At 43.9% G+C, this 24420-nt stretch overlaps 2 protein-coding genes across 12 annotated transcripts in view; both read right to left on the reverse strand.

Annotated features, from left to right (window-relative positions):
* The window catches only part of VPS8 (VPS8 subunit of CORVET complex), a 92814-nt gene extending 84482 nt beyond the window's left edge, over positions 1 to 8332 (reverse strand). For 2 of the 4 annotated variants that reach the window (XM_081192522.1, XM_081192525.1), the window contains exons 1-7: positions 8202 to 8332; positions 6606 to 6854; positions 4371 to 4439; positions 3852 to 3982; positions 3346 to 3439; positions 2498 to 2530; positions 714 to 768 (exon numbers count right to left, since the gene is read on the reverse strand). In XM_081192522.1, the coding sequence (XP_081048648.1) occupies positions 714 to 768; positions 2498 to 2530; positions 3346 to 3439; positions 3852 to 3982; positions 4371 to 4439; positions 6606 to 6764 (541 nt within the window). In that variant the 5' untranslated portion in view covers positions 6765 to 6854; positions 8202 to 8332. The remainder of the gene's footprint in view (positions 1 to 713; positions 769 to 2497; positions 2531 to 3345; positions 3440 to 3851; positions 3983 to 4370; positions 4440 to 6605; positions 6855 to 8201) is intronic. The other 2 variants (XM_081192523.1, XM_081192524.1) reach the window with 2 other exon arrangements.
* A 2274-nt stretch (positions 8333 to 10606) lies between these two features.
* Positions 10607 to 24083, reverse strand: LOC308586281 (thioredoxin domain-containing protein 6-like). 8 transcript variants are annotated; one of them, XM_081192775.1, is made up of 9 exons: positions 23698 to 23722; positions 23260 to 23296; positions 21188 to 21236; positions 19435 to 19492; positions 17654 to 17757; positions 16526 to 16597; positions 14679 to 14795; positions 12296 to 12404; positions 10609 to 11779 (listed from the first exon to the last, which is right to left on the reverse strand). In XM_081192775.1, exons 4-9 carry the CDS (start codon positions 19490 to 19492, stop codon positions 11775 to 11777), a joined length of 465 nt encoding a protein of 154 aa, XP_081048901.1. In that variant the 5' UTR covers positions 21188 to 21236; positions 23260 to 23296; positions 23698 to 23722; the 3' UTR covers positions 10609 to 11774. The 8 variants fall into 8 exon arrangements, with proteins under 8 accessions (XP_081048895.1, XP_081048896.1, XP_081048898.1 ...); XM_081192774.1 differs by lacking the exon at positions 21188 to 21236 and adding an exon at positions 22259 to 22456 and having other exon boundaries at positions 10610 to 11779; positions 23698 to 23750; XM_081192769.1 differs by lacking the exons at positions 19435 to 19492; positions 21188 to 21236 and adding an exon at positions 22259 to 22456 and having other exon boundaries at positions 10607 to 11779; positions 23698 to 23750.
* Positions 24084 to 24420: the final 337 nt, after the last annotated feature.

A 24420-nucleotide genomic window follows, 5' to 3' on the forward strand; every position in this document is an offset into this window, starting at 1 on the left:
GGAGTTTCCCAGTACAGGAAATAGCTTCAGAGTTTTATATGCACTCCTGCACCCTATGCCCTAAAATTACATTGTGAACATATTGCCGAGACCTTCAGTAAGCGGTATACAAATACCTTCATTAAATATAAATTTAAGCTATCATATCAGAATTCAGGGCATAGTTGTGGCAGTTTTAAAATGTGGATCTGTTCATGCAAGTTACATGCACAATGCAGCGGTACTATACCTTTGCCTTCTCAGTCCATGAGGAAAAAAGTTGAGAGAGAAAGAAAAGCCAGAAATCAATAGGGAGGAAAAATATCCAATAAAATGTTTCTGTTCAGCAAGAGGCTATCACAAATCAGTTTCTGCTGGTGGGGAGCAACAGGCGAAATGCCTATTCATTTCTTTGTAACATGAGGCCAAAACAGCATATCCAGACAACACTTCCTTCAAATACCATATAGTGAACCGTGTAAAAAAACAAACCTGTACCTTATTTGAACATAATCTTTTTTAATCCAGAAAGCCTGCAAGTCAACATCATTTTAAAATACATCACATTACTTACATGTAGCACGTCCTGCTAAGCTTACTGAATCAGATGACCAGACATATTGGTACTACTTATGTAACAAAATACAGTAACAAAATACATACAATATGCCACAGAAATCAAATTCAAAGTGATTTTCTGAAGTTTAAGTAGTTCAACAGGTACCCTTGCTTACCAAATATCAGTGCCAGTCCATGGGATGTTCCCACTGCTATGAGACTTGATGCTGCCTAAACAAAGCAAAGCCAAGGGAAAGCATTAAGACACTTGAAAACAAGGCAGACAATAAGCAATAACCCAAAAGCAGCAATCAGATTATCCATGTTTTAAGTAAGCAAAACTGAAACTAGAAATTAACCCTAAAAGGTTATACACCCATGGAATAGGTTTCTATAAAGGACTCAGAAGAAGCCATATCAGAAACACTTGCTGACCAAATGATTAATAATAATAATAATAATTTATTATTTGTACCCCGCCCATCTGGCTGGGTTTCCCCAGCCACTCTGGGCGGCTTCCACAGAAACCAAAAAACACTAAAATATCATACATTAAAAGCTTCCCTGAATAGGGCCGCCTTAAGATGTCTTCTGAATGTCAGGTGGTTGTCCATCACCTTGACATCCGATGGGAGGGCATTCCACAGGGCGGGCGCCACCACCGAAAAGGCCCTCTGCCTGGTTCCCTGTAGCTTCGCTTCTCGCAATGAGGGAACCGCCAGAAGGCCCTCGGCGCTGGACCTCAGTGTCCGGGCAGAACGATGGGGGTGGAGACGCTCCTTCAGGTATACTGGGCCGAAGCCATTTAGGGCTTTAAAGGTCAACACCAGCACTTTGAATTGTGCTCGGAAACGTACTGGGAGCCAATGTAGGTCTTTCAAGACCGGTGTTATGTGGTCTCGGCGGCCGCCCCCAGTCACCAGTCTAGCTGCCGCATTCTGGAATAGCTGTAGTTTCCGAGTCACCTTCAAAGGTAGCCCCACGTAGAGCGCATTGCAGTAGTCCAAGATTAAAGATTAAAGATTATTTCACAAAAAGAACTGATCCAAGTGACCTTTATAATTGGAACAGGGGACTGACTGGGATTATCATCATCATCATTATCATCATATACATTAGGTGGCAGTTAAGACTTCCTGATTTTTCATTAAGCCTACTCATTGGCCTGTGCACAAAACCTGGGCTCATCTATTCCCTTTTCCTCCTCCAGTGCCTCTATGAGGGAAAAGAAAGGATATTTTCACTTTAATGTAATCACAGTTTAGCATTACAGCCAAATCCTAAACTGTGATTAATCTTAACTATAGCTTATTGAAACATGCCAACTTCATAAACCATGGGTTGGAATAACCTAATGAGCCCCATTATAGCAGAAGCCCTGCATAAGGACTTCCATTTGTGTGACAGGGCTGCCCTCCTCGCTTTCTTTGTGTGCCTGAAATTGGCTCTGGAGGTGTCAGAACCTCCAGAACAGCACACAGGGGAAGGAGAGGGGGGGGGGGGCTGTTCCATCTGGCAAGCTGCAAGGCTTGTGCAAACATTCATTAAAGCACAACAATGAACCCCACCCCATGATTTTAAGTTGGGTTGTTTCAGTCAACTATGGTTAAGGCTAACTCCAGATTGACCAGGTAATACCAAACTCATTAATTAAAAGCAAGAGTTTCCCATTTCTTTCTCATGGCTAAGGAGCCCAAGCCTGGCAATCCATAGCTTAGTTTTACATCCAAATGTTGCTTATCACAGCTACTGCAAGGGTTACTGGAGTACCAGATTGTGTGCACTGCTTTGGGTCCTTTATTTTGTTACATGGATTATTCATATCCATTCATTCTATATAGTAATATAAATGAAATAGTTTTGGAAAGAAACAGGGTCTGCAAAAACACTGTATCTAGGAGCAAGGCTTTAAGAACATAAAAAAATGAAACAAGCATTGTATAGTTATTCATAAACTTACAATTGCAGTGGGTAAGCCAGCATCCACTTTGGCCTAAAAGAGAAAGATATATTACACAACTAGCATCAATAATCATAAGAGTGAAACACAAAATAATCTGCATGTCAGATATAATCATGTGAGGCTTCCCAACTTGCCATTTGAAATAATAGAATCATAGAATTGTAAGTTGGAAGGGTCTTGGGGGTCATCTGGTTCAAACTTAAGCCTACACTTGTCATTAAGAAGCTGAAGCTCTGACTCAAACACCCCCCACAACCAGATTAATTCCATATGGGAATTCATCAGGTTATGACTGCGCAGAAAAGGGTTCTGATCACTCCAGAGTGGATTTTGCTTTTCCCACAGATGGAAAATACCCCAAAGCTACAAAATGCAGGGGCTAGAAGCATCCTCCTCCTGGGTTTACCATTATGTGTGACCATCACCAGAATGGAGTTAAAAGGAGCTCACACCCAGTCCTAAAATCACCCAGAGAATCAGTTTTTTCAGGATTCTCAAACTAACACTTGCGAGTTTACCAGAGCCAGATACAACACTAGAATGCTTTGAGGGGTTTTTTTGTTTGTTTGTTTTTTTACAAATCAAGCAGTGTATAAATGCTATGAAATAAATAAAATATATAGAAATAAATAATAGAAACAGAACACGAGGCAGAGGAAGAGTGTGCTTGACCGCATATCCAAATCCCTAGACCCCAGTTAGTTGTAGACTAGGAAAACAAACTTCATGTTTATCCTTTTCTACCCGCTGCATGAATATCGTAAGTGTACCACCTAACTATTGTCTCTTCCGACTTGTGTACTGCCCATGTTGTTCATCTGCCTCAGTGGAGAAAAGCTACTTACCGCTGCAGAAACTATCTGAGCAGAGATTCCTTTCAGAAGGGACAGCCGTATCACAGAGCCATGGATGGAGAAAGAATCACGAAGCTTCTTCTTCCTTCGTAAAGTAAGGACAATCTCTCAGAACTCTACATGTAGTTAAGAGCCCAGTGCTGTAGTGAGAAACTGCTAGATGAGGGGCTAAAGTCCCACTGTGCCAGCAGAACACTAGATACACTACAGCCATGTGAATGCTACCATGACACATGTAACAGTGCAACACCACAGATACGTCAGCTCAGAAGGCCACCAGTGGGGTGGAGCTGTGAGGACATGAGTGGCACAGGAGAGGAGGGCACTTATGCCATTTCCTACACCCCCTCATGCAACTGCCATGCCTCCTCTCCCATGGTGGGGCGCAAGTTGCCAACTCTTGCTTACCAATCCTATGCAGTGAGTTCCTGGAGACTGTCAGTGATGGCATCTATCACAAAGGAGCCGCATCAAGGCATTTGCCCACAAACAGTTACCTTTTCAGGTGTGTTCTATCGCCACTGTCAGAGCTCGCTACAGATGAAGTATCATATGAGTGAGTGTCAATGTTATCGATATTTAGAAGGGAAGGATCCTCAAGAACAAACGGCTCTTCTTCATCATCAGTCTATAAAAGAGACAGAAATAACATAGCTGACCAACCATGCTATATCCAGCCTTGCAATGCACTAATGGAACTTACAGCAGTACTGCCTGGGTTTGCCAGGTGCCAGTTAGGCATGGTATTAGACAGGGATGAAAGACAGACTTTGCTCAAAGATTGCTCAATAAGATCCTACTAGTGGGTTCAGAAAGGCACACACAGAGAGAAAAGAACACACAATGCCAATTAAACAGCTTTGCCAATTTTTAGAGGAGCTTGGTCCCATTTTCCAAGGTAGTTTAAGAGCAGTGTCACGTTATGATAAATTGGTCTGTGAGCAATTGCACATTTGCATTTTGCTCTTCCAGCACAGTGTGCAAATAAGGGTTTTGTACTACCCTGCTCAACTCACCTCATTTAAAATACTTTCCAGTGTTGGGGGAGTATCAACCTGAGGAATATCAAACTCCTTGTCATCTATCTATATCAAAAAAAGAAACATTTTTAAGCTTCATCATGAAGATGTTGGCTGACCACTTTTGACAGTGAAATGCTTCATGCTCCTAATCACTCTTCCCTGGGTGCTCTTTTCTGAAAATCGGTGCTTTCAAAAGGAAAATTTCAATTGGGAGCTACTGTACACACACACTATGAAAAATTGGGAATTTGATCAATGTAATGATCTAGGGCTGAACAAAAGTGTAAACCATGTAAATACCAGATATGTGCAACAAAAAATGCATAGATCATAAACACAACATAAAACCCAGGACTTTCTGGTAATGAAAACATCAAAGCCTGAAGGTGAGAACCAGAAAAAGGATGACCATGTCCGTCTTTCCCCTCTGCTGCAGCAGGATGGCACTTAAGGAATTGGAATTGCAGTCTCCATTGCTCAAATTGTCAAAATCTGTTTAGCTGTTGTATAAGCACTTCCAACAGTCTGCATCTGAATGCCCCTAAGAACTACATAAAGTGCGGTATGAAGGGGTAAAGAGAGCAGCTAGAACAGGGGTCACAGACCCTGCAAGAATGCCCAGCTGTCAAACACTTTAGGTCACAATGATGTCAAGTGATTGGATGCTTTGAAATTCTGAAGTCAGGACTTCAAAGCACCATGTGCAGATGATCCAGGAAGCTTCGGCTCTAGAGTCCATCAGCTAATGGACAGTACAATCAAAACCTGCTTTCCTTTGCCACTGAACAATCAGGAGAGCTTTATAAGGCTCCCGGTTGTGCTCTGACAGTTGCATAGCTATCTGTCACATGATACCAGGTGTGGGGCAAGTGGGTGTGGTTTGGGCGAAGCAGCCTTATGGGCCAAGTTTGGCCTGCAGGCCAGAGGGTCCCTACTCCTGAGTCGTAATATCTGGGAGTGCAAGAAGGTATAATAATGCATGCATCCAGTGCCACCTTCTGGTACTTTAAGCAATTTATTATTTTGAGAACTGTTTTTAGCTTTGGTTCACTGAAAGCCACTTTGGGAACTGTTATGACTGAAGGAAGACTGTACACACAATAATTATTGTTTGTCTGAAAACTTCCCCCACCCCCCAAATGATTCCTATTTGCTTTAAGAACATTTTAATTAACATTACAGGCCCCACTTTTCCCCTTTCATTTTAGAATTCTCTAGGACTTATATGGGGGGGGAGTGTTAATCTTCCAGCACTCAGCCATCTTCATCCACATCAAAATAAGACAACAGAACAACCCATATGACGTAACAAATCTACCCATTCAGCTGCAAAAGCAGCCCAAAACATACTAGACACAGCATCTTAGAACAGATAATAGATGACACAGTACAGTAGATGACTTCCAGTCACTCCGCAGTTTGTCTAATACTTTTCAGTGTGTGAAGTAAAGCACTATAAGCTTGATTTCTGTGAACTAGAATACAAAAAAGGAGGTGTGAGGAAGTCGAGGAAATAAGCAAATGAAAGATAAGGATATGAAAATACGGGGTCTTTTTTGTTTTTCCCCCCTCTATTTTTTTTAGAGGTTGGTGTTTTTTAAATGTTTTTTTTCTTTTTAAATGTTTTGATGCACTGTTGATGTTTTGTTTTGTTTTTTTGTTTTTTGTTTTGGAGGTTTTGTAACTGTTCATTGCTTATATTTCTTTTTTTCTTTTCTTTTTGTAATACTGTACTTAAACTCTAATAAATATCTTTAAAAAAAAATATAAGCTTGATTTCTGATGCTAAAAAAGCACTCTGGCCACAAACCAATGCCTCTTTTCCCTATAGTTAGAGGAGATACAAATTGTGTGGGTCCCTCTAACTCCAAGAGTGGTTTTTTGGGGAAGCACAAGGAGTCTGAGGAGGCAGGAAAGCCCTGTTTCCCAAGTGGAGTCCTGACTACACTTCTCTGGAACCAACCCACTGCAACTACATGAACCAAACAATATATTAATGTATGATCCAATCCAAAAATCTGAAGAAATAAAACTGACATAAAAATATTTTGTGCACGTGTAAAGAGGTTGTTATAGCATGAACTTGAAACTAGCACCTGCAACCTATTTTTTAAAATCCCGATTAGCTAACACTACAAAAGTAAACAGTAGCACATAACAATGTATAATGTATAATGAAGGACAGCAACAATTCATTCTTTAGACAAAAGACAGGCAGCAGTGTCTTACCAGCTCACTCTTGGAGTCCAACTCTCTACTCAGTTCAGTCACAGACAGCTTGGGGGAAGAGGTTTCCTGGCACAATGGCTGCTGACTTGATTCATCCGCCACAAAGGGACCTTGATCTTGGTCAAGGTTTTGACTCTCCATCTTCAGTTCATCTCCCATCTTTCCTGTTCCCAGCTGTCAGAAAGCAGCCACTTGATAGGAGGAGGGAAGTTTAAAGTACATCTGCTTCCAGAGCCCAAACACCTGTAACTGATATAGAACAGTTCACATGCCACATTTACAATAGGGATACATGGAAATAATCAGAGAAAACCTGCAGCAGTGGCAATACGCAGACTACAAGTGAAAAGTCACGGCTAAGAACTCCTACTTAAACAGGAGGGTGAGATTTCCACACAACTGCTTCACTTTTGTACAAGATAAAAAATATGAAAGTAACAGTAGTTACGTGTTATCCTAAGACAGGCATGCATTGACACCAAGATGTCAGCTGTGCAGACTAACACAAACCATACTAATCTCCTGTGTCTGGATTACAACTTGTACCGCTTAAGTTGCAAGCAATTTTGGAGGTCCTTGTTAGGGCCAAAAGGCAGAGTATAAATTCTTTTAGAAATATTATTCCCCCCCACACACACACTCTAACCATTTCTCTCCGACAGCTGTCAACAGACCGCCACCATTAGATCATAGAATCAGAGTTAGAAGGGACCATAAGGTTCATCTAGTCCAATCCCCTGCAATGCAGGAATATTTCACCCAATGTGGGGCTCCAACCCACAGCCCTGAGATTAAGAGTCTCATGCCCTACCACCGACTGAGCTATCCCAGCTGCTGCCCTACATCCCCCACAAGCTAGAAGGTGCCTACAAGGGAAACTCTGGGACCTCGCATTGAAACATATGACTTCCTCGCCCCATCATTCGCTTCCAGGTTCAATGACGGCTCAGAAGCCTGCCATTAAATCAGGAACGTCGGACGTCCAGATGTTTTCCCGACTACAGATCCTATCATCCCCAACCAGTATCAGCCACCTGACTGGGGCTGACAGGAGTTGGGAGAGTCCAGAAACAGCCACAGGTTCTCAATCCCTGCTATTGGCGTACAACCACCCAAGCCTCCTCCTAAGGAAGCCTGAGGTTGTGTCATCTGCAGCAGTCAGTGTGAGAGCTTGGCCGCTTTTCAACACAATCACAATGAAGTTCCAAAGTGGGTGGGTGGGGGGGCAAAGCACGGAGGCATGTTCAGTCACCCACCCGAAGGGGCCAGTTCTGGGAGCAAAGCCCCACAGCAGCCACCCCACAGGCTGGCAGAGGAGGGGTTTCCGGGGATTCCCTTCCCCGCCCCACAAAACCCAGGCGCCGTCCTCTAGGACGCCGCAGCACAGAGCAGGATCGGGCCATGTTAGAAGCGGCAGGCATCGCCATGCCCAGGGACGGGGTTGCGGGGCGTGTCTGCCTCTTATGGCCCCGTCGAGCAAGGGCTGCGCCCCACACAAGGCCAGCCAAGCCGCCTGATGCCGGGAAACTGGGAGGCGCCCGCCCTCGACCCCCCCCCCCGACTCCTGAGCCAGCGAGGCAAAGGAACAAAGCTCACCAGCCCACATCTTCGGGGGCGCCCTCGAAACGCCAGCCATTCCGCACCCGCCGCCGCCGCCACCACCACTTACTTCCGCCCGGCCCAAGCGCAGCTTCTCCGCCCGGCGTCTGCTTTAAAGGGGACGCCCAAGCTCGGGCCAAGCGGGCCTTCGATCTCGCAGCGCCCCCTTCTGGCGCCGAAGAGAGATGCACCCGAGAGCGTATATTCGCGGCTGCTGGCTGTTGTGGTTTTTAATTCAATACGATTTAAGGTTTCGGCGCGGGACGCGTTTTAAGCTGCTGCTCCGAGGTTCAACAACCTCAAATATTAAATGGAGCGGGGGGCGGGGGCAGTTCATGTAATAGTGCATTATTAACAGTTCCTCATTCAATAGGTTCTGATAGAGCGGCGACGTTGGATCCGTTAGATAAATGCGGGGGTGGGTGGGGCTTTAGCCTGTAATCTGAGTAAATTAGATAAAAAGGATTTCCCTAATTGACAGCTTATTTGCATATGCATTTAGATACATAATAGATATGCCTCCTCTAACGGCAGCTTCTGCTCATCACCTAAAAACAAATAAGAGTATTTTACGTCATTTATGATGGGATGACAGGGGGCTAATAGTTGCCAATAGGTAACAGTTGCAGAAGTGCTGAAGGTCAGTGGTAGAGCATTTGCTTTGCATGTAGAAGGTCCTAGATTCAATCCTGGCCATCTCCAGGTAGGACTGAAAAACAGACCCACCTGAAACCCAGAAGAGCCACTATCACCAGTCAATGTAAACAATGCCAAGCTGGATGGACCATTAATTTAACTCAGTTATCAGGCAGCCTATCCATAGCGGCTAATGCCCCCAGAGATTAAGGGGGCAGAAAACAGGAAGGAATTCTAGTTTTGTCACAGTCCTCCACTCTGATCAAGTCTACAAACTTCCATTCTTTTGCATAGCATATGACCGGAGCTTATTTTTGCTGACCAAGTGAGAGACCAGAGGGCCCAGGGCATGGTTGGTTGGTTGCAGGCCGGTGTGTGTGTGGGGGTGTTGCTGGGTCAAATTAGCCATACTGATTTGTATGCTGATGGGAGGGATTTGTCATTGGTTACAGTTTAGAACAGCACTGATGCTTCAGCAATGAGGCAACTCAAGCTGGGAGTTTTGTGCAAGAGCTAAAGCTCCATTCCTTCCTGCCTCTAAGTCAGGCCCGATCTAGGAATGTGCTTCCATCCACTTCCCCTTCTTCTCAAGTAGCCTCCCATGCAGCTAGCTGATATTCAGGCATCCCAGGCAGCTGGTCCTGGGGCAGGAATGTCAAGATACAGCAGCTGAATGGTCACATTGTTATGGATACTAACCATGTGGCTGGTGATGTTGCTCCATTCTGTGCTTTCTGGAGCGGCGTTTTCTTCTCAACACCTTTTATGGTAGGCATGTACAAGACACCAATTAAGATACTGAGATACACCTTAGTATGTTACATTCTAAGGAGTGTGCATGGTATCAGCTAAGGTAAAGGTACTAAAAAAAAAAGATAAAGGACCCCTGACAGTTAAGTCCAGTCGTGAACAACTCGGGGGTTGCAGCACTCATCTTGCTTTACTGACTGAGGGAGCTGACGTTTGTCCGCAGACAGTTTTTCCAGGTCATGTGGCCAGCATGACTTAAGTCGCTTCTGGCGAAATCAGAGCAGCACATGGAAACAGCGTTTACCTTCCCGCCGGAGCGGTACCTATTTATCTACCTGTGCTTTCGAACTGCTAGGTTGGCAGGAGCTGGAACTGAGCAATGGGAGCTCACCCCATCACAGGGATTTGAACCGCCGACCTTCCGATCAGCAAGCCCTAGGCTCAGTGGTTTAGACCACAGCGCCACCTGCACTAGCTAGGGGTCAATTAACTGGAATTAAATCCCATTGAACTCACTGAGTCTTATTTGGTAGTAGGATTATGCAATGTCAGTTATGATGGCGCATCCTGCTTAGACTGCTGTTCTTTCCCATTTGGAGACCTCTATGGTAAGAGTAAAAGTAAAGGACCCCTAGATGGTTAAATCCAGTCAAAGGTGACTATGGAGTGTGGTGCTCATCTCACTTCAGGCCGAGGGAGCCGGTGTTTGTCTTCAGACAGCTTTCCAAGTCATGTGGCCTGCATGACTAAACCACTTCTGGGGCAACAGGACACCATGACAAGTGCCAGAGTGCACGGAAACCTTCTCACCACAGTGGTACCTATTTTTCTACTCGCACTGGTATGCTTTTGAACTGCTAGGTTGGCAGAAGCTGGGACAGAGCAACAAGATCTCACCACTCTGTGCAGATTTGAACAGCAGACCTTCCACTCAGCAAGCCCAGGAGGCTCAGTGGTTTAGACCACAGTGTCACCCGCTCCCTGCCTAGTGGTGGACCTCCTTTGCACAAAGGAATCTTCGTGGTTTCTTTGCCATGAAGCATCTCATGACTTTCTGTTAAGGCCAGATAGCAGAGCTCTAAATTGTGGATGTGGAAAAGAAAAACAAATCTGTAATTACTTGAATTTCTTTATTAAAACAGTAATCAGGTGCAAGTATTCTCAAAGAGAAAAGCAATGCCAGAAAATGCATGAGTCACTGATAATAATAACCACAAGAAGCAAACGTGCGTTAGGTGGTTTGCCTGTCTCACAAAAAGCCACACTTCCAATCTGGCAAGTCTTGCATGAGCCACCATATCAGAATTCAACACAGCCACTGTAAATTCACATGTTGATAAATCTTTGAGTCCCTACTAAGCTTAGAAAATTGATTCCAGTGACAAAACCAACACTGTGCAAGATCAATCATAACATTTCTGTTGTGAAAGTTTACAGTTTCTTCGGCAAGTTTACAGTTTAGCTCATTCACATATATCCAAAGGGTTTGCAAAATTGTTATATCAGCTCTGTTCTGTATGGAAAGCCTTTGATCCAGAGTGTCAATCAGAGTCAAGGCTGACCCAAGACATTTTGCTGCCTCTGGCACAGGACAAGATGATGTGCCAATGTACAAAAGCTGACTAGACCGACAATTGTACATGACAACAGGATAGTCTTCCCCAGTGCACCTGAGGACACCACAAACCTGTGTGGCACGCATCATCATCATGATGGAAGATAAATCTATCAGTGGCTACAGATTATGATGTTTGCATATTGCCTGTAGGATCAGAGACATCATAGCTCAGAGTGCCCATTCTAGGGGAACAACTGCAGCAGAAAGCTATTGTGCTCTTACCCAGCTTTTGAGCTTTCCATAGACACATATGGGGAACAGGATGCAGGGTTAAATAAGCCTTTGATCTGATATTGAATGAGATAAGCCCAGCAAAGCTCTCCTACTGTCCATATATGCTGTCTTGAATAGTATTGACCTGATAGTCAGATTTGTAACAAGGCTTTCCTAAACATCTGTAATTCTTTTCATAGACTACTCCAACCTGAAACACATTGCTGCTGCTTATGGCAATATGTAGCCATTTAATTTTTTACACTTATATTAGAGAAAACTTGTCTGTAGCATTACTCATCAGCTCCAAATGATAGTGAGAAAGCCAGTTCCAGAAAGCATCAATTGGTGAATTAATCTAGGAAGAAAGCATGAGAGGAAATTAGCATAAGAAGAAAGCAGACCCTGGAAGAACATCAAAGGAGGGATATCTGCTTGATATTTACACTGTGAAATTGCTTCGGCCTTTTGGATCAGTATAAAACCGTAAAATTAAACACTCTTTCAATTTTTCTGGTTTTTTTTTAAACCATCAAAGCCTAGTACTATGATAGCCCAAAATATATCATAAGAATGGTTTTCTAAAGCATACTGGGAGGAGAGAAAGTGACATTTCCTAAGCAATGGAGCCTAGTCCCTTAGACTTTGCTGCAACTCAGCATTCACAGCTCTGCCAAGAAATTTGACAACACAAGCCTCACTTATCTACATAAACCCAGAAGATGCTGCTTCTGGGATGAGTAATATCAGTGACAAAATCTAAAGTAGAGCAGTGGCAAAAATCCAATCTGAGATTGCTTACCTTCTTGTGCAAGGGTAATTTTTTAACTATATAAATGGTATTACCTATATGCCACTGAGTACAGCCAAATACCTGCTGCTGCTGCTGCTGCTTCTTCCTCCTCCTCCTCTTCTTCCCCATCTTCTGCTTCCTCTCCCTCAATGGCAGTACTCACTTCTGTAGGAATCGCTTCATCCTGGATCTAGTATCAAAGCATACGACGGTGTAGGTTGCAGACTGTTTTAGAAAAACTACATTTTAATGAAGACTAGTGTTATGTAATAGACAATGGTTATTTTTAGTAATAGGGTTTTTTTTTGTTTCGTTGGTGGTGTGTTTTGTCCATTTTTCCAAAATGAGATCTATTAGTATTTTACATTTTTACCTCTGGAGCTGGTTTTTATTAACAAATGGTTACAATCTGATGGATAATGAATGTGTTGTTGAATTCATGAATACTCAGGAGCTGAGGGAAGAAGCTGCACATGCTCTCACTGTTAGTAGAGGATGCTCAGAGGAAGAGATGCATAACATTCTCCACAGGTGCCAGAGATTCCTGCAGCCTCTGAAACCCATAACGTGTATGCATACAGAGCCATCTGTGCCATAACCCAGATGATCAGCAGTGACTTGGACACATACAGTGGTACCTCGGGTTGCAAACGCTTCAGGTTACAGACTCTGCTAACCCAGAAATAGTACCTCGGGTTAAGAACTTTGCTTCAGGATGAGAACAGAAATCACGCGGCAGCAGCAGGAGGCCCCATTAGCTAAAGTGGTGCTTCAAGTTATGAACAGTTTCAGGTTAAGAATGGACCTCCAGAATGAATTACCGTATTTTCCCCTCTATAACACGCAGATTATTTCTCCTAAAAAGTAAGGGGAAATGTCTGTGCGTGTTATTGAGCGAATGTGTGGTCCCTGGAGCCGACAGGCGCGAGTGAAGGCAAAAATCAGGCAAATATCAATCGTCAGGAGAAGGGAAGCCTTGAAAAGAGGAAGCTGCTGCTTTCCTGCATTCTGCCTCAGGGTCTTACTGCCCACACGCTTCTGTTTGTTACTGTGTTTGCTCAAACGGAACAAAGAGCAGAGAAAACCCCTCCCCTCCAGGCAAGCAGAGGGGAAAGCAGAGCGTCCTTCCTTCTAATTCCTCTCGTGCTCCGGTGCTGCAACATGCAGGGGGGGGGGGAGAGCTGGCTGGCTTGGGTGGGTGCGTGGGGGGAACTTTTGCCTTCCTTTCCTCCCTCCGGTCAAACCCCTCTCCTGCATTCTTAGCCAGCTGCTTCTCCGCACACCCCTCTCGGTGCTCCTTGTCCCTTCTATGTTTTTCCTTCCCTCCCCACTTAAAACGAGGTACCACTGTACTTAGAGGGGAAGGGGTGCCTGTGGAACACCTTTCCATCAGATGTCAAGACCATAAGAAATGGAACTCTGAACTCAGTATCCTTGAGCCAGGACTCTCAGGGACTACAGCCCCAGTGCTGGACCCCACCAGGGAATCAAAACCTTCTCCCTTCCCCTGCTCAACACCAAAAGGCAAAATACTTGACAAAAGAGGATCAAGTGCCAGGCTCTGGCCATAGGGTTACTCCTTTCAGAATCTCCATTTTCCAGCAAGTGGAAACTGGGTATCTATTTGAAGGACATGAGTACTCTCACTTTTTTATTCAGTTGCCCTTCAAGTAGACACACACTAAAGGTAAAGGTACCCCTGCCCGTACGGGCCAGTCGTGTCCGACTCTAGGGTTGTGCGCCCATCTCACTTAAGAGGCCGGGGCCAGCGCTGTCCGGAGACACTTCCGAGTCACGTGGCCAGCATGACGAAGCTGCTCTGGCGAGCCGGCACCAGTGCAGCACACGGAAACGCCGTTTACCTTCCCGCTAGAAAGCGGTACCTATTTATCTACTTGCACTTAGGGGTGCTTTCGAACTGCTAGGTGGGCAGGAGCTGGGACCGAAAGACGGGAGCTCACCCCGCCGCGGGGATTCGAACCGCCGACCATGCAATCGGCAAGCCCTAGGCGCTGAGGTTTTCCCCCAGCGCCACCCGCGTCCCAAGTAGACACACACTAGGCAACATTAAAACTGAGATAATAATGGAAGCAGAGTTACGTCCCAGTCTACACAGAATTTGGAAACAAGGACCTAGGAACATCAGCTGATAACAACAGTTGATGGACCAGCTAAGAGGCAGCAAACATTAGGAGAAACCTCTTAACAGTACAAACAGTTCAACAATAGTCAACCCTGAGGAGTGGTGGTCTCTCCCTTGTTAGAGGTGTTCAAGCAGACAGCCACTTGCATTAAGCAAGGCTGCACATGCTCTTACTGTATTTCTTGCATTAAGCAAGGCTGCACATGCTCTTACGGTTAGTAGAGGATGCTACTAACAGCCTAGATGGCCCACAACCCCCCTGCGTCTAATCAAAGACGCAACTTAAAAGAAATTCAAACAAAATCGAAGAGGTTAGATTACCACCACTCTATCTGCTCCATGATCCAAGACCTTCTTTTCCGCCTCTAGCTGCTCCTGAATTGTTTTCTGTAGCAATGGTGCATTTGCTCCTCTTACAACTGCTACCAACTCTCCCCCCTGACAGAAAATAGAAAATAATTGCCAATATAGTTTACAAATGTAATTTGCGTCAACACAAGCATTAATATTACCAATGGTGGAGTCTGGGTCTTCTTATCCTGCCAACAAATGCTATGCTGCTATAAAGACAGCAAAAAATATTTTCGAAAAATATTTAAGCATGGACTGATTTCAAACCTCTCCTGTTGTTAGTTGAAGACCCAGAATCACAGAACAAGAGGAAGGAGAGGATTGAAGCATGGGATGCCTCACAGGTAGGGTTGCAAGGCTGAACCATTTCATTTTTTTGATCAATAAACAGAACCTTGTTTTAACTGGCTAGAAAGTGGTCCCAAGTAATGAGGCAGATTAGAAAGAATAATTATTTTTAATATAAACACTTGTAAAAACTGAAGAAGTCAAGCACTATCTTAAAAGAGGCATTCCCCTTATCTCTGCAATGTCAAAAAAACAACGAGGAGATGCTTCTTCCTTCAGAAACAATGTTTTTAGGCACATGCAAATGTATGCAAATTTAATTCCTTAACTGGTTGGCAAACTCCTAAGATTGATTTTGGCTGCAATCCTAAACCCACTTACCTAGAAGTAAGCCTCATTGAAATCAGTGGGACTTACTTCTGAGTAGACATGTATATTATTGCACCATAAAATAATTTACCCAGTGATAATTTATTGCCCCCAATCCATTAAAGTCAAGTTATTTGACTTCCACACTACTTGGGGCAAATGTTTTTGCTGACTCATCCTATTCATTTGTAGTACGACCCGTTCCACAGGAAGCAAGCATATCATTCCCTTCCACTTCCGGTGCTTAGGTTGTGAGTGGCATTGCTTACATAACCAAAGGAACAACACTCCCACACAGGAAGGAGACTCATTAAACTGTCTGAACAAGTACAAGAACTATTTTGGGGGGAACCCTGCAGAGTGGGCCAATTGTGATAATTGGCCATGGAATGCTGTCCAACTGCAGAGTCCAACACTGGGATGAAGAAGAGAAATGGAGTAGTTGTAATCTTGAAAGGGGAACACGCCACACCACAAATTGTTTTGCAGGTCCTATGTGTTCCCTCAACTTCCCAGGAGCTACATACTCTGAGCAATGTTCTTCTGACAGAGTTTCCTGTGCATAGCAGCCACCTAGCAGAGAAGTACCACAAGGCCAACCAGTCTCGGGCTCCTCCATACTTCTGCATTGTAGGCAAGGATCAGAGCAGTTTTGCTTTGCCCCACTCTTTAGCAATGAATCAGAAGGAATGGCAAACTGCAGAAAACCTGGTTGCTATTTGCACCAACAAATGGAGGAGTGGATAATTGCTAAGTGTGCTAATCTCTCTTGAAGGCTTTCCCCCCTTTACCCTAAGATGCCTAATTTATTCAGACACTACTAATTACATTCTTAATATTTATAGCATCCTAATCTCTGTCTTGTTTAATCTTATGGTTATATACATTTATATAAGCTACGTAAGTTACAACTACTGTGGAAAGTATTTTAGGTTACCGTATGCATAGAGAATGAGGGGAAATACAAACTAGGGTAATATCTGAAATATAAAAATACGATTCCCAGCAACAACATATATCTCCAGCTGCCAGCAAGTTCAAATTCATTGATACGAGCAAAAACACATGTTTAATACATAATACACGCCAGAGCATAGTGGAGCAAGTTTAAAGTCAAACAGGTTTAAAAGACATCGCGGGTTTCAAATGTACCAACTTACAGCATAAAATAGAAACGTAGGTTCACATTTTCCACGATATTTCTCTAGGGCATCAACTGAATCTACTTCAGCCTAAATAAAAAGTAAACAAGCAGACAACTTACTAAGAGCATTTATGTTGTGAACTGCCCTGAGATCTGTGTAAGAAGGGCAGTATTGTATACAAATTTAATAAGTAAAATAATAGTAGCAGTAATAATAATAATAATAATAATAACAACTTACAGAAGCACCCTTTGGGTAGACCAGAAAAACACCTAGAGCAGAATTGCTCTAGAACCTGGTGCTTCCCAGTTATTGCTGGACTGCAACACACATCATCCCTGACCATTTGTCACACTAACAGGAATGATGGGAACTGGAGTCCAACAATATCTGGAGGCCCCTCGGTTCCCTATACCTGATTGGATAAACACCTGTTCAGATGCACATTTAGCTTTGCCCCCATAGCCCTGTGATTTCTCTGGCCTCTGCAAACAGCTACAGCAGAGAGCCTTGTATATCTGTTTGGGAAGGCTCCCTAAGCCAAATGAGAACCTTGGAAGATCAGGGCTTGAGCAGAGTGGCAGGGTTAAAGTTGGATCCCCATATCTCTGCTCTACCCATGGTCCCTCTTCAAGCAATAATTAATGCCTGAAGACTTGTGTTATGACAATGGGTTTCAGAGATCTCTAACCACAATGTTTCCTTATTAGCCAGAGCAGGGGAGAGGAGCTCACAGGAAGGGGAGGCTGTGTTTTGTGAGGGAGAGTGTGGAGTATCTCTGTCCACTGCCAGCTTTGCTCCCACCCATTGTAGTCTTGCTCTGCCGACTGCTGGACCTGCTACGCCTGGAAGATTTGGCATAAGGAAATGCAGCCCCAGGACTGAAAAACTGTTCCCTACCTTAGTGTATAGAACTGCGGCTTTATTTAGCCCACTGAAGCAAGATGAATTGCCTGTTTTATCTGCTTGCCTCATAGGCATTTATCTTTGCCAACTATTCTTAATGGATCCATCCATATGATTTTCCCACCATCCCTGAGCACTGGCTATGCTAATGGGGGTTGATGGGAGTTGGAGTCTGACAATGTCAGGAATGCACCACAGTAGCTACACCTACTATATAAATTTGAAGCCGTCTCTTACCACAGCAAAATGAAGGAGGTCATCACCAAATTCATTCCTGATTTTCCTGAAGAGGTTTACTACTGCTTTACATGGTCCACACCAGCCCTGATAAACATCTACCACTACAAAGAGATTAAGCTAACTTAGCAAATCATGGCATTTCAGAACCTACAAAGTTTAGTTCAGCACATGCAAATGAAATTAGTTAGCTATCACTACCTGTGTATCCCTGATAACTGGCCATGCTAGCTGGGGGTGATGGGAGTTGTAGTCCAAAACATTTGGAAGAAACAGGTTTGGGTGAAAGGTGGCACATCAACAACAGGAACACTCATTCCTTTTCTAACCTGCCCTATAAACACTGTCAGTATTTATATATATCTCTCAATATAAAAATAAATGTAAGGCTGTCATCATGCAGCCCTTATTGTAATGACTTATTACATGTAATGCCTTATTACAATCCTGGATTTGCATGGAGTCAGAGTTGGGGAGGGGAGCAAGAAAGAAGGAGGGTTGCACAACAACAGAGGCTGTGACATGGGATCTAGAAGGACACTGAAAACAAAAAGTAGTATTCAGAAGGGAAGTGTTTGGGGTTTTTTAAGTGTGAGAAGGGAGAAATCACAGAGATGAATACTACACAGAAGTTAACATCAAAAAGCTAACACAACAGAACCTTACCCAACTCCCTTCTTGCTGTACTGAAAACCTGTTTTAAACTACCACTTTTTTCTCGGTGTTGCCCCCCATTTGCCCTACTCAAACCTCTGCCATTTTTTAAAGTCACAATCTTCCTCCCACTGTCACCCTCTGCTTGCTCTACTCAAACATCTGTTGTTTAAAATAACTTTTCCTTTCATAGTTCTTCACTTCTTGCTGTATACAAACTTTTCCCTCTTACTTTATTCAGCTGCTTTGTGTTTGAGAAAGTTCAGAGGCCTTTCATAGTACTTTCACATAATGTATCTAAATCCTAGTATTATATGTCATTTTCTGTGTAGTGATTTAAAACAGAACCGTCCATCAATTGAACTGAACCTTCTCAAATGAAGTCAAGCTAACTGACAGGTTTGCTCTTAGATTCTGCTCATCTTAAAGATATGGTAACATATAGCATCACAGGCTGTGCATGGAAAGGGGGCTGAAGATTAGGAGGAAGGTGGAGGCTTAAAAATGAGGATGGTCTGTTTGCAAGGGACCGTGCAAACGGGAGAAAAGGGATAATAATGAGATATATGGACAAAGGGGAGATGGCAAAATAAGAGAGGAGGAAACATGGAAGTGGGGGTTGTTGGCGGGAAAAGAGGAGGAGGGAAAGAAAAAGTGGTGAAGGTGAAAATGGGGGCTGCGAAAAAAGGAAGGAGCAATGGGAATAGGGTTGCAGATGAAAGCAGGGGCAAGAAAGAACCTGAAGAACAGGAGGGGATGGTGGCTTCAGTGTGGAAGGTGAAAAGGATGCTTAGTACTTGCAATGTATGGGAGGAAGAAGATACAAGAGGTTACCATGGGAGCGTTGTGTGCAAGGGGGTTGCACAAAAGAATGGAGGTGTGCGCATGAGTGGTAAGCTGAAAAGAAGGATGTAAAGTGGGACTGTAGAACAGAACAGAAGAAGCTTCAGAAAATGGGGTTGGGAAGGTGCAAAACAAGCTTAGTAGCTGCAGGAGGTGAAAAGAGAAGTTCTAGGGGATTAATGGGAGAATGGCAGAGGGTTGGTGATCAGAGGCCACAGTATACTAGTACTAGTATTTATGAACAGCAACAGAGAGCCATGCCATGTTTACAGCTAAGGTCTTACCAATCAAACCTTTGGAACCCAGCATTTCTTCCCAAAGTTCCTGATTATTAACAACCATCTGTGTGTAAATGAAATATAACTGAGAAAGCTTTCAATAAAGCAGAATAGCTACCTGAAAGGAGATTTGGTAAATTAGCAAGGGGGCAACTAAGATTTTTGTGTCAGAAAGTCAAAGTCACAAGTCAGTTTCATGAAAATACTTTCTTTAGGCAGAAAGGAGGACTCAAATAAACACATTCAAATTACAAGTCAAATGATTTTGGCTAAATATTAGGAAAAACATCCAATAGCACAGTAAAACTTTAGGAAGTGGTGACCTCTCAATTATAGGTTTCTAAGCAGAAGCTAGATGACTACTTATCAAGGATGCTGTAACACGGGATTTCCTGTTTCACCTGTGGGTTGATTAGTGTAAGGAACTGGCAGGACAATGGGGAGGCGGAAGAGGATCCTGATGAGGGGTGTGGCTAGGACTGGGACACACAGGCAAGCCGGGGATGGCGACGGAGAGGTCATAGCTGTCAACTTTTCCCTTTTCTTGCGAGGAATCCTATTCGGAATAAGGGAATTTCCCTTTTAAAAGGGGAAGCGTTGACAGCTGTGGGAGAGGTTGGTGTAGGAAGTACTCACAGGATGACAGAGGATGGCGAGGGGATGGGGGGTCAGTGCACAGGAACCAGAACAGCTGGACCCAGAGCCAGAGGGGCCCCTTTTTCCAGGAGCATGGCAGGCTCTGAAGCATAGGGAGCAGTGGGTGGAGCACTCTGGAAGGCTGAGGCAGGCAAGGAGCCACAGCTTAGCTCCCTGGCTGGCCATGTGGGGCTCACTACCTCTGGGAGGATGTGTCTGTTTCCTCAGCTAGAACAGGCTTGGAACAGCTGAGGGTCACATGACTGAAGCCCAGATGCTTCAGCAGGGACGCGGACTTAGAAAAAATGTTGGGGGGGCCCGGGAAAGCTCATGAATAATAAATAAGCTCATGAATATGCAAATAAAGTGGCTCCGGCCCTAAATAGGGCAAGCCACGCCCCCAGCCAGCCGATTGGCTGGCTGGGAGGTGTGGCCAGTCGGGATTCCCCTGTTCTCGCGGGATTTCCGGCAGTGCCTTGGCCGGGGCTCTCCGATTAGGGCGCGCGGCTGGCTGGCTGGCGAAGGAGCAGGTTGGGAGGAGGCGGGGGACGGCGGCGGCGCTCTGCTGGAAGGGCGCCCGCCCGAGATTATTGGGGGGGCTGAGCCCCCCCAAAAAAATTTTTGAGGGGGCTCGAGCCCCCTCAAGCCCCATGGAGTCGGCGCCTATGTGCTTCAGTCAGCATGCAAAGTATAAAAGGGGCAGCAGAGCTAGGAAGCTGTGTCTGCTCATGTTGTTGGCCCTCAGCTTGGATGCTTCAGGATCTCTGAAGGATGATGGTGCCTTCGGTTTGGACTTTGGACATGTGGACTGACGACTTTACATACTGTACTGACTTGGCGCCAGGTAGGCCAGGAGTTCAGGGCAGTTAGATGACTTCTGAAGTCTTTCCCAACTCTAAGAATCTAATTTTAAGATAGCATTATGCTACCAACACACGGCCCAATGTGGATATTAATATTTTGGTAAATGGAAGTCTGCTTGTAAGACATGAATGATGCAGATCTATTTAAACTCTCATTTTGACTCAAGAAAATCACCATTTTATAGTTCAATTTGGAGAAAATAAATACAGTGAATGGGCAAAAGTACAATGATTCACAAAATGTTTAGGGGTATACATACCCCTGCATACGCCCAGAAAAAGCACTGTTTAAACCCATTTAACTTTTATCTGAAAAGAAACAGGCATAGAATCCCATTGCGTGATTGCACGCATCCCAGGAAATAATTCTCAAGCAACTCATTTCAGAGTAAATATGTTCTTGCTTCTGTTGTATAGTCCAGCATATCAGACCTCAAAACATTTAATTAACAGATGGCTGCACTTTGTTTATGGCAAAGCACTTTGAGGTCAGCCTATAAGTAGCTGACTTAGAGCCACATGGGAGCCGTTCCAGTGAAATCAATATGTCTACTCTAATGTAAGTAGTTAACAGGATTGAAATAATAATCAATTTCTTCTTCTGGCCACTTGATGGCAGGATTTATAGAGATTATATTCCATACGGAGCAATTTATAATAAAGGAATTGCAAACACATTCCCATCTTTTCTTACGTGGTTCTTTAACCATGTTTTATGAATGAAAGATAGGATATGTATTACTATTCATCTATTCATGTTCTTACGTCCAAAGTGCCACTGAGATCATACATGCTTGTCTCCAGACACCAGATGACTAAACTACACCAGTATGTTTCAGTTATAGGGTAGTGTCTAACTGCGCTCAAGATGCAAACTCATTCCTTTTCTGGCAACCAGCTGCATACTACCAGTATAATTTGTCTTCAAATGGAAGTTTGCAAATTATCTAAGATACTTTCTCACACAGCCTAGAGGAGAAGGAAGGACACTGATGCCAATGGGACTACTTGTAAATAAATATGCATCATAACAACTTTATGATAAAAGATTCATGAAACATAGAATATTACGGTAATCCATGCATTTCCAACAAAGTATTTGTTGTGCAGGCTGGACAGATCACATCACTCAGGCAGCCCCTCAGGGCCAACATTAGAGGTTGACATTACTGGGCACATACTGATGCTTACATTCTTGCAGGGCTGCCCATTGCTGGCAATCAGAGCTTCCTGCTCATGCTGCGTCTCCTTTCTGCCTACCCATCCTCCTGTTCTCTCTGAGCATGCAAGCAGTTGACAACAGAGGTCACGGTGCACCAACTTCCACTTACTTTGAGATCTCCTTCTGGATATTTTGTAGATTGGGCCCAGAGGAAACAGGCAAACAAATGGGCAATAGCAAGGAGGAGGGAGGCCTATTCCAACATGTGCCTCTCCTAATTGCATCTCACAAACACTAGAACTGGTATCGCATCCCTTCCAAAAGTAAGCAAGCACATTCCCTTGGCCAGCCTGAACCTCATTAAAACCTAGGATAAAAATGAAAACACACATGCATGTATATTTGGACTAATACTGTGTTTTGATACCCATGCTAGTTTTTGTTGTTGTTGACTTTGGAGACATCCAAATCAACATAGCCAATCTGAAAGGATAATTTATCCGTTTTACCCTAGGTCTTAATGAAGATAAAGTTAACAGTGTATCTGAAGGAGTGTGCATGCACACAAAAGCTTATACCCAGAACAAACTTAGTGGGTCTCTAAAGTGCTACTGGACAATTTTTTAATTTTTTAATTTATTTCAACTGTGTCAGACCAACACTGCTGCCTACCTGAATCTAAAGTTAACAGAGAAGCCCTACAAATGAAGGGCTAAACCTGGTTTAGTGTCTTTCTTAGAATATTTGATTTGTATTTCAAGTTGTATTTGAAGATTTAAAAATTGAGTCTGCTCCAATTATCATACAGCTCACTCTTCAGTCTTTGGTTCTTATTTTACCTCATTCTGATTAATATAACACCCTGTGTCAGTGACTAGTCCCTGGAAAAGTGAACTGTAGGGATTCGTTTAAATCGGCTCTTACATTTCCTTTCTGATTCATCAAATGATGAAAGCAATTGCATTACTGCTTCTTGTTGCCCTGGGAGACTGGTAAATCCATTTAGAACTACTGCTTTCTATTTTAAATCTATGCCATTGTAGGAAGGTTTCACTGGCAGAATACAATACAGCATTGCGCCCGAACCACCCTCTCTTCCAAACAAGCCGGAAATACCAAACTCTAACAGAATGAAATGCCACATTTGAAACATTAAGCTCACTTACTGACCTGCAAAGCTAATTCTTTCTTCCTGCTGGCCATAGTGCTGCCAAAACAAAAACGCCAAAACATAAGGTCACTATGTAACACTACTGCCCAGCCTGGAGAATCATCATCAAGGCACTTTGCTAATTAAATATAATTTAGGGCTATGAAGCACCAACTATGGCTTTTGCAGCACGTTTACTTGGAAGTAAGTCTGTGTCCAGTGGGATTTACTCCCTAGTAAAAGTGTTTAGCATTGCAGCCTTAGTCACTTCCCAGCACTGCCCTAGTAACTTGTGGTGTCATTTCTAATCATTAGGACCGCCACATTTGCAGGCCGTTCCAATGCATTATGATTACTCAGAGATGAGTCTCACTTGAAAACTCTCGTTTCCTGCTCTTGAAACTCCGAAGGGACTCTATTGCCCCAAGAACTGCAAGGGCTAGATAGGCAGACGGTACCTGATTAGAGGAATTCGGCAATGGCTCCTACGCACCACCGCAGCAGCAGCAGCGTCCCACGTTTCCATAGCAACACGACCAACCAATGGGAGATAGCCCTGTCCGGTGGCACAGCCGCCGACAGCTCCCTGGCCGATTTTGCTCCTGGCCCTTCCTGCGCAGGCAGATGGGTTAGTCCTCCTCCTCGCAGAAACTGCCAAGCCCGTCAGGGAGCTTCTACGGGAGGATGAACTGAGGAAGAATTGATCTGACAGTTGAGCTGCACCCCTAGGGAAGTGGGGCTTGGCAAATAAAACACCGGCTTTTACATTAAATGCCTACTTTCCAAGACGGCAGTGCTAATAAGGGAACATGGATAAACGTTTCCAACTTTTCCCTGATAAATATTTCCAACTTCTCGCAAGTCATACAGTATTTTGATCACTTAAAAATATATTGCATATTTCTGTGTACACACCTAAGTGTACATGTGACAGATGTGATGGGAGAGAAGTTTTTTTTTTTTAATAGAATCAGAGAATCATAGAGTTGGAATAGACCACAAGGTTGGAATAGACCACAATAGACCATGTGCTGGCTATTTGTTTGAATTCCTCTTTGGTGGTTTCCCCCTTTTCCATTTTTTTGTACACATCCTTTTTTAATCTTAACTCAGTTAAAAGTTCTTTAGATAGCCACCCTGGCTTCTTTAGGCACCTTCCATGTTTCCGTCTCATTGGTATT

The sequence above is a fragment of the Podarcis bocagei genome (assembly GCF_964188305.1).
Source record: "Podarcis bocagei genome assembly, chromosome: 4".
Lineage (NCBI taxonomy): Eukaryota > Metazoa > Chordata > Lepidosauria > Squamata > Lacertidae > Podarcis > Podarcis bocagei.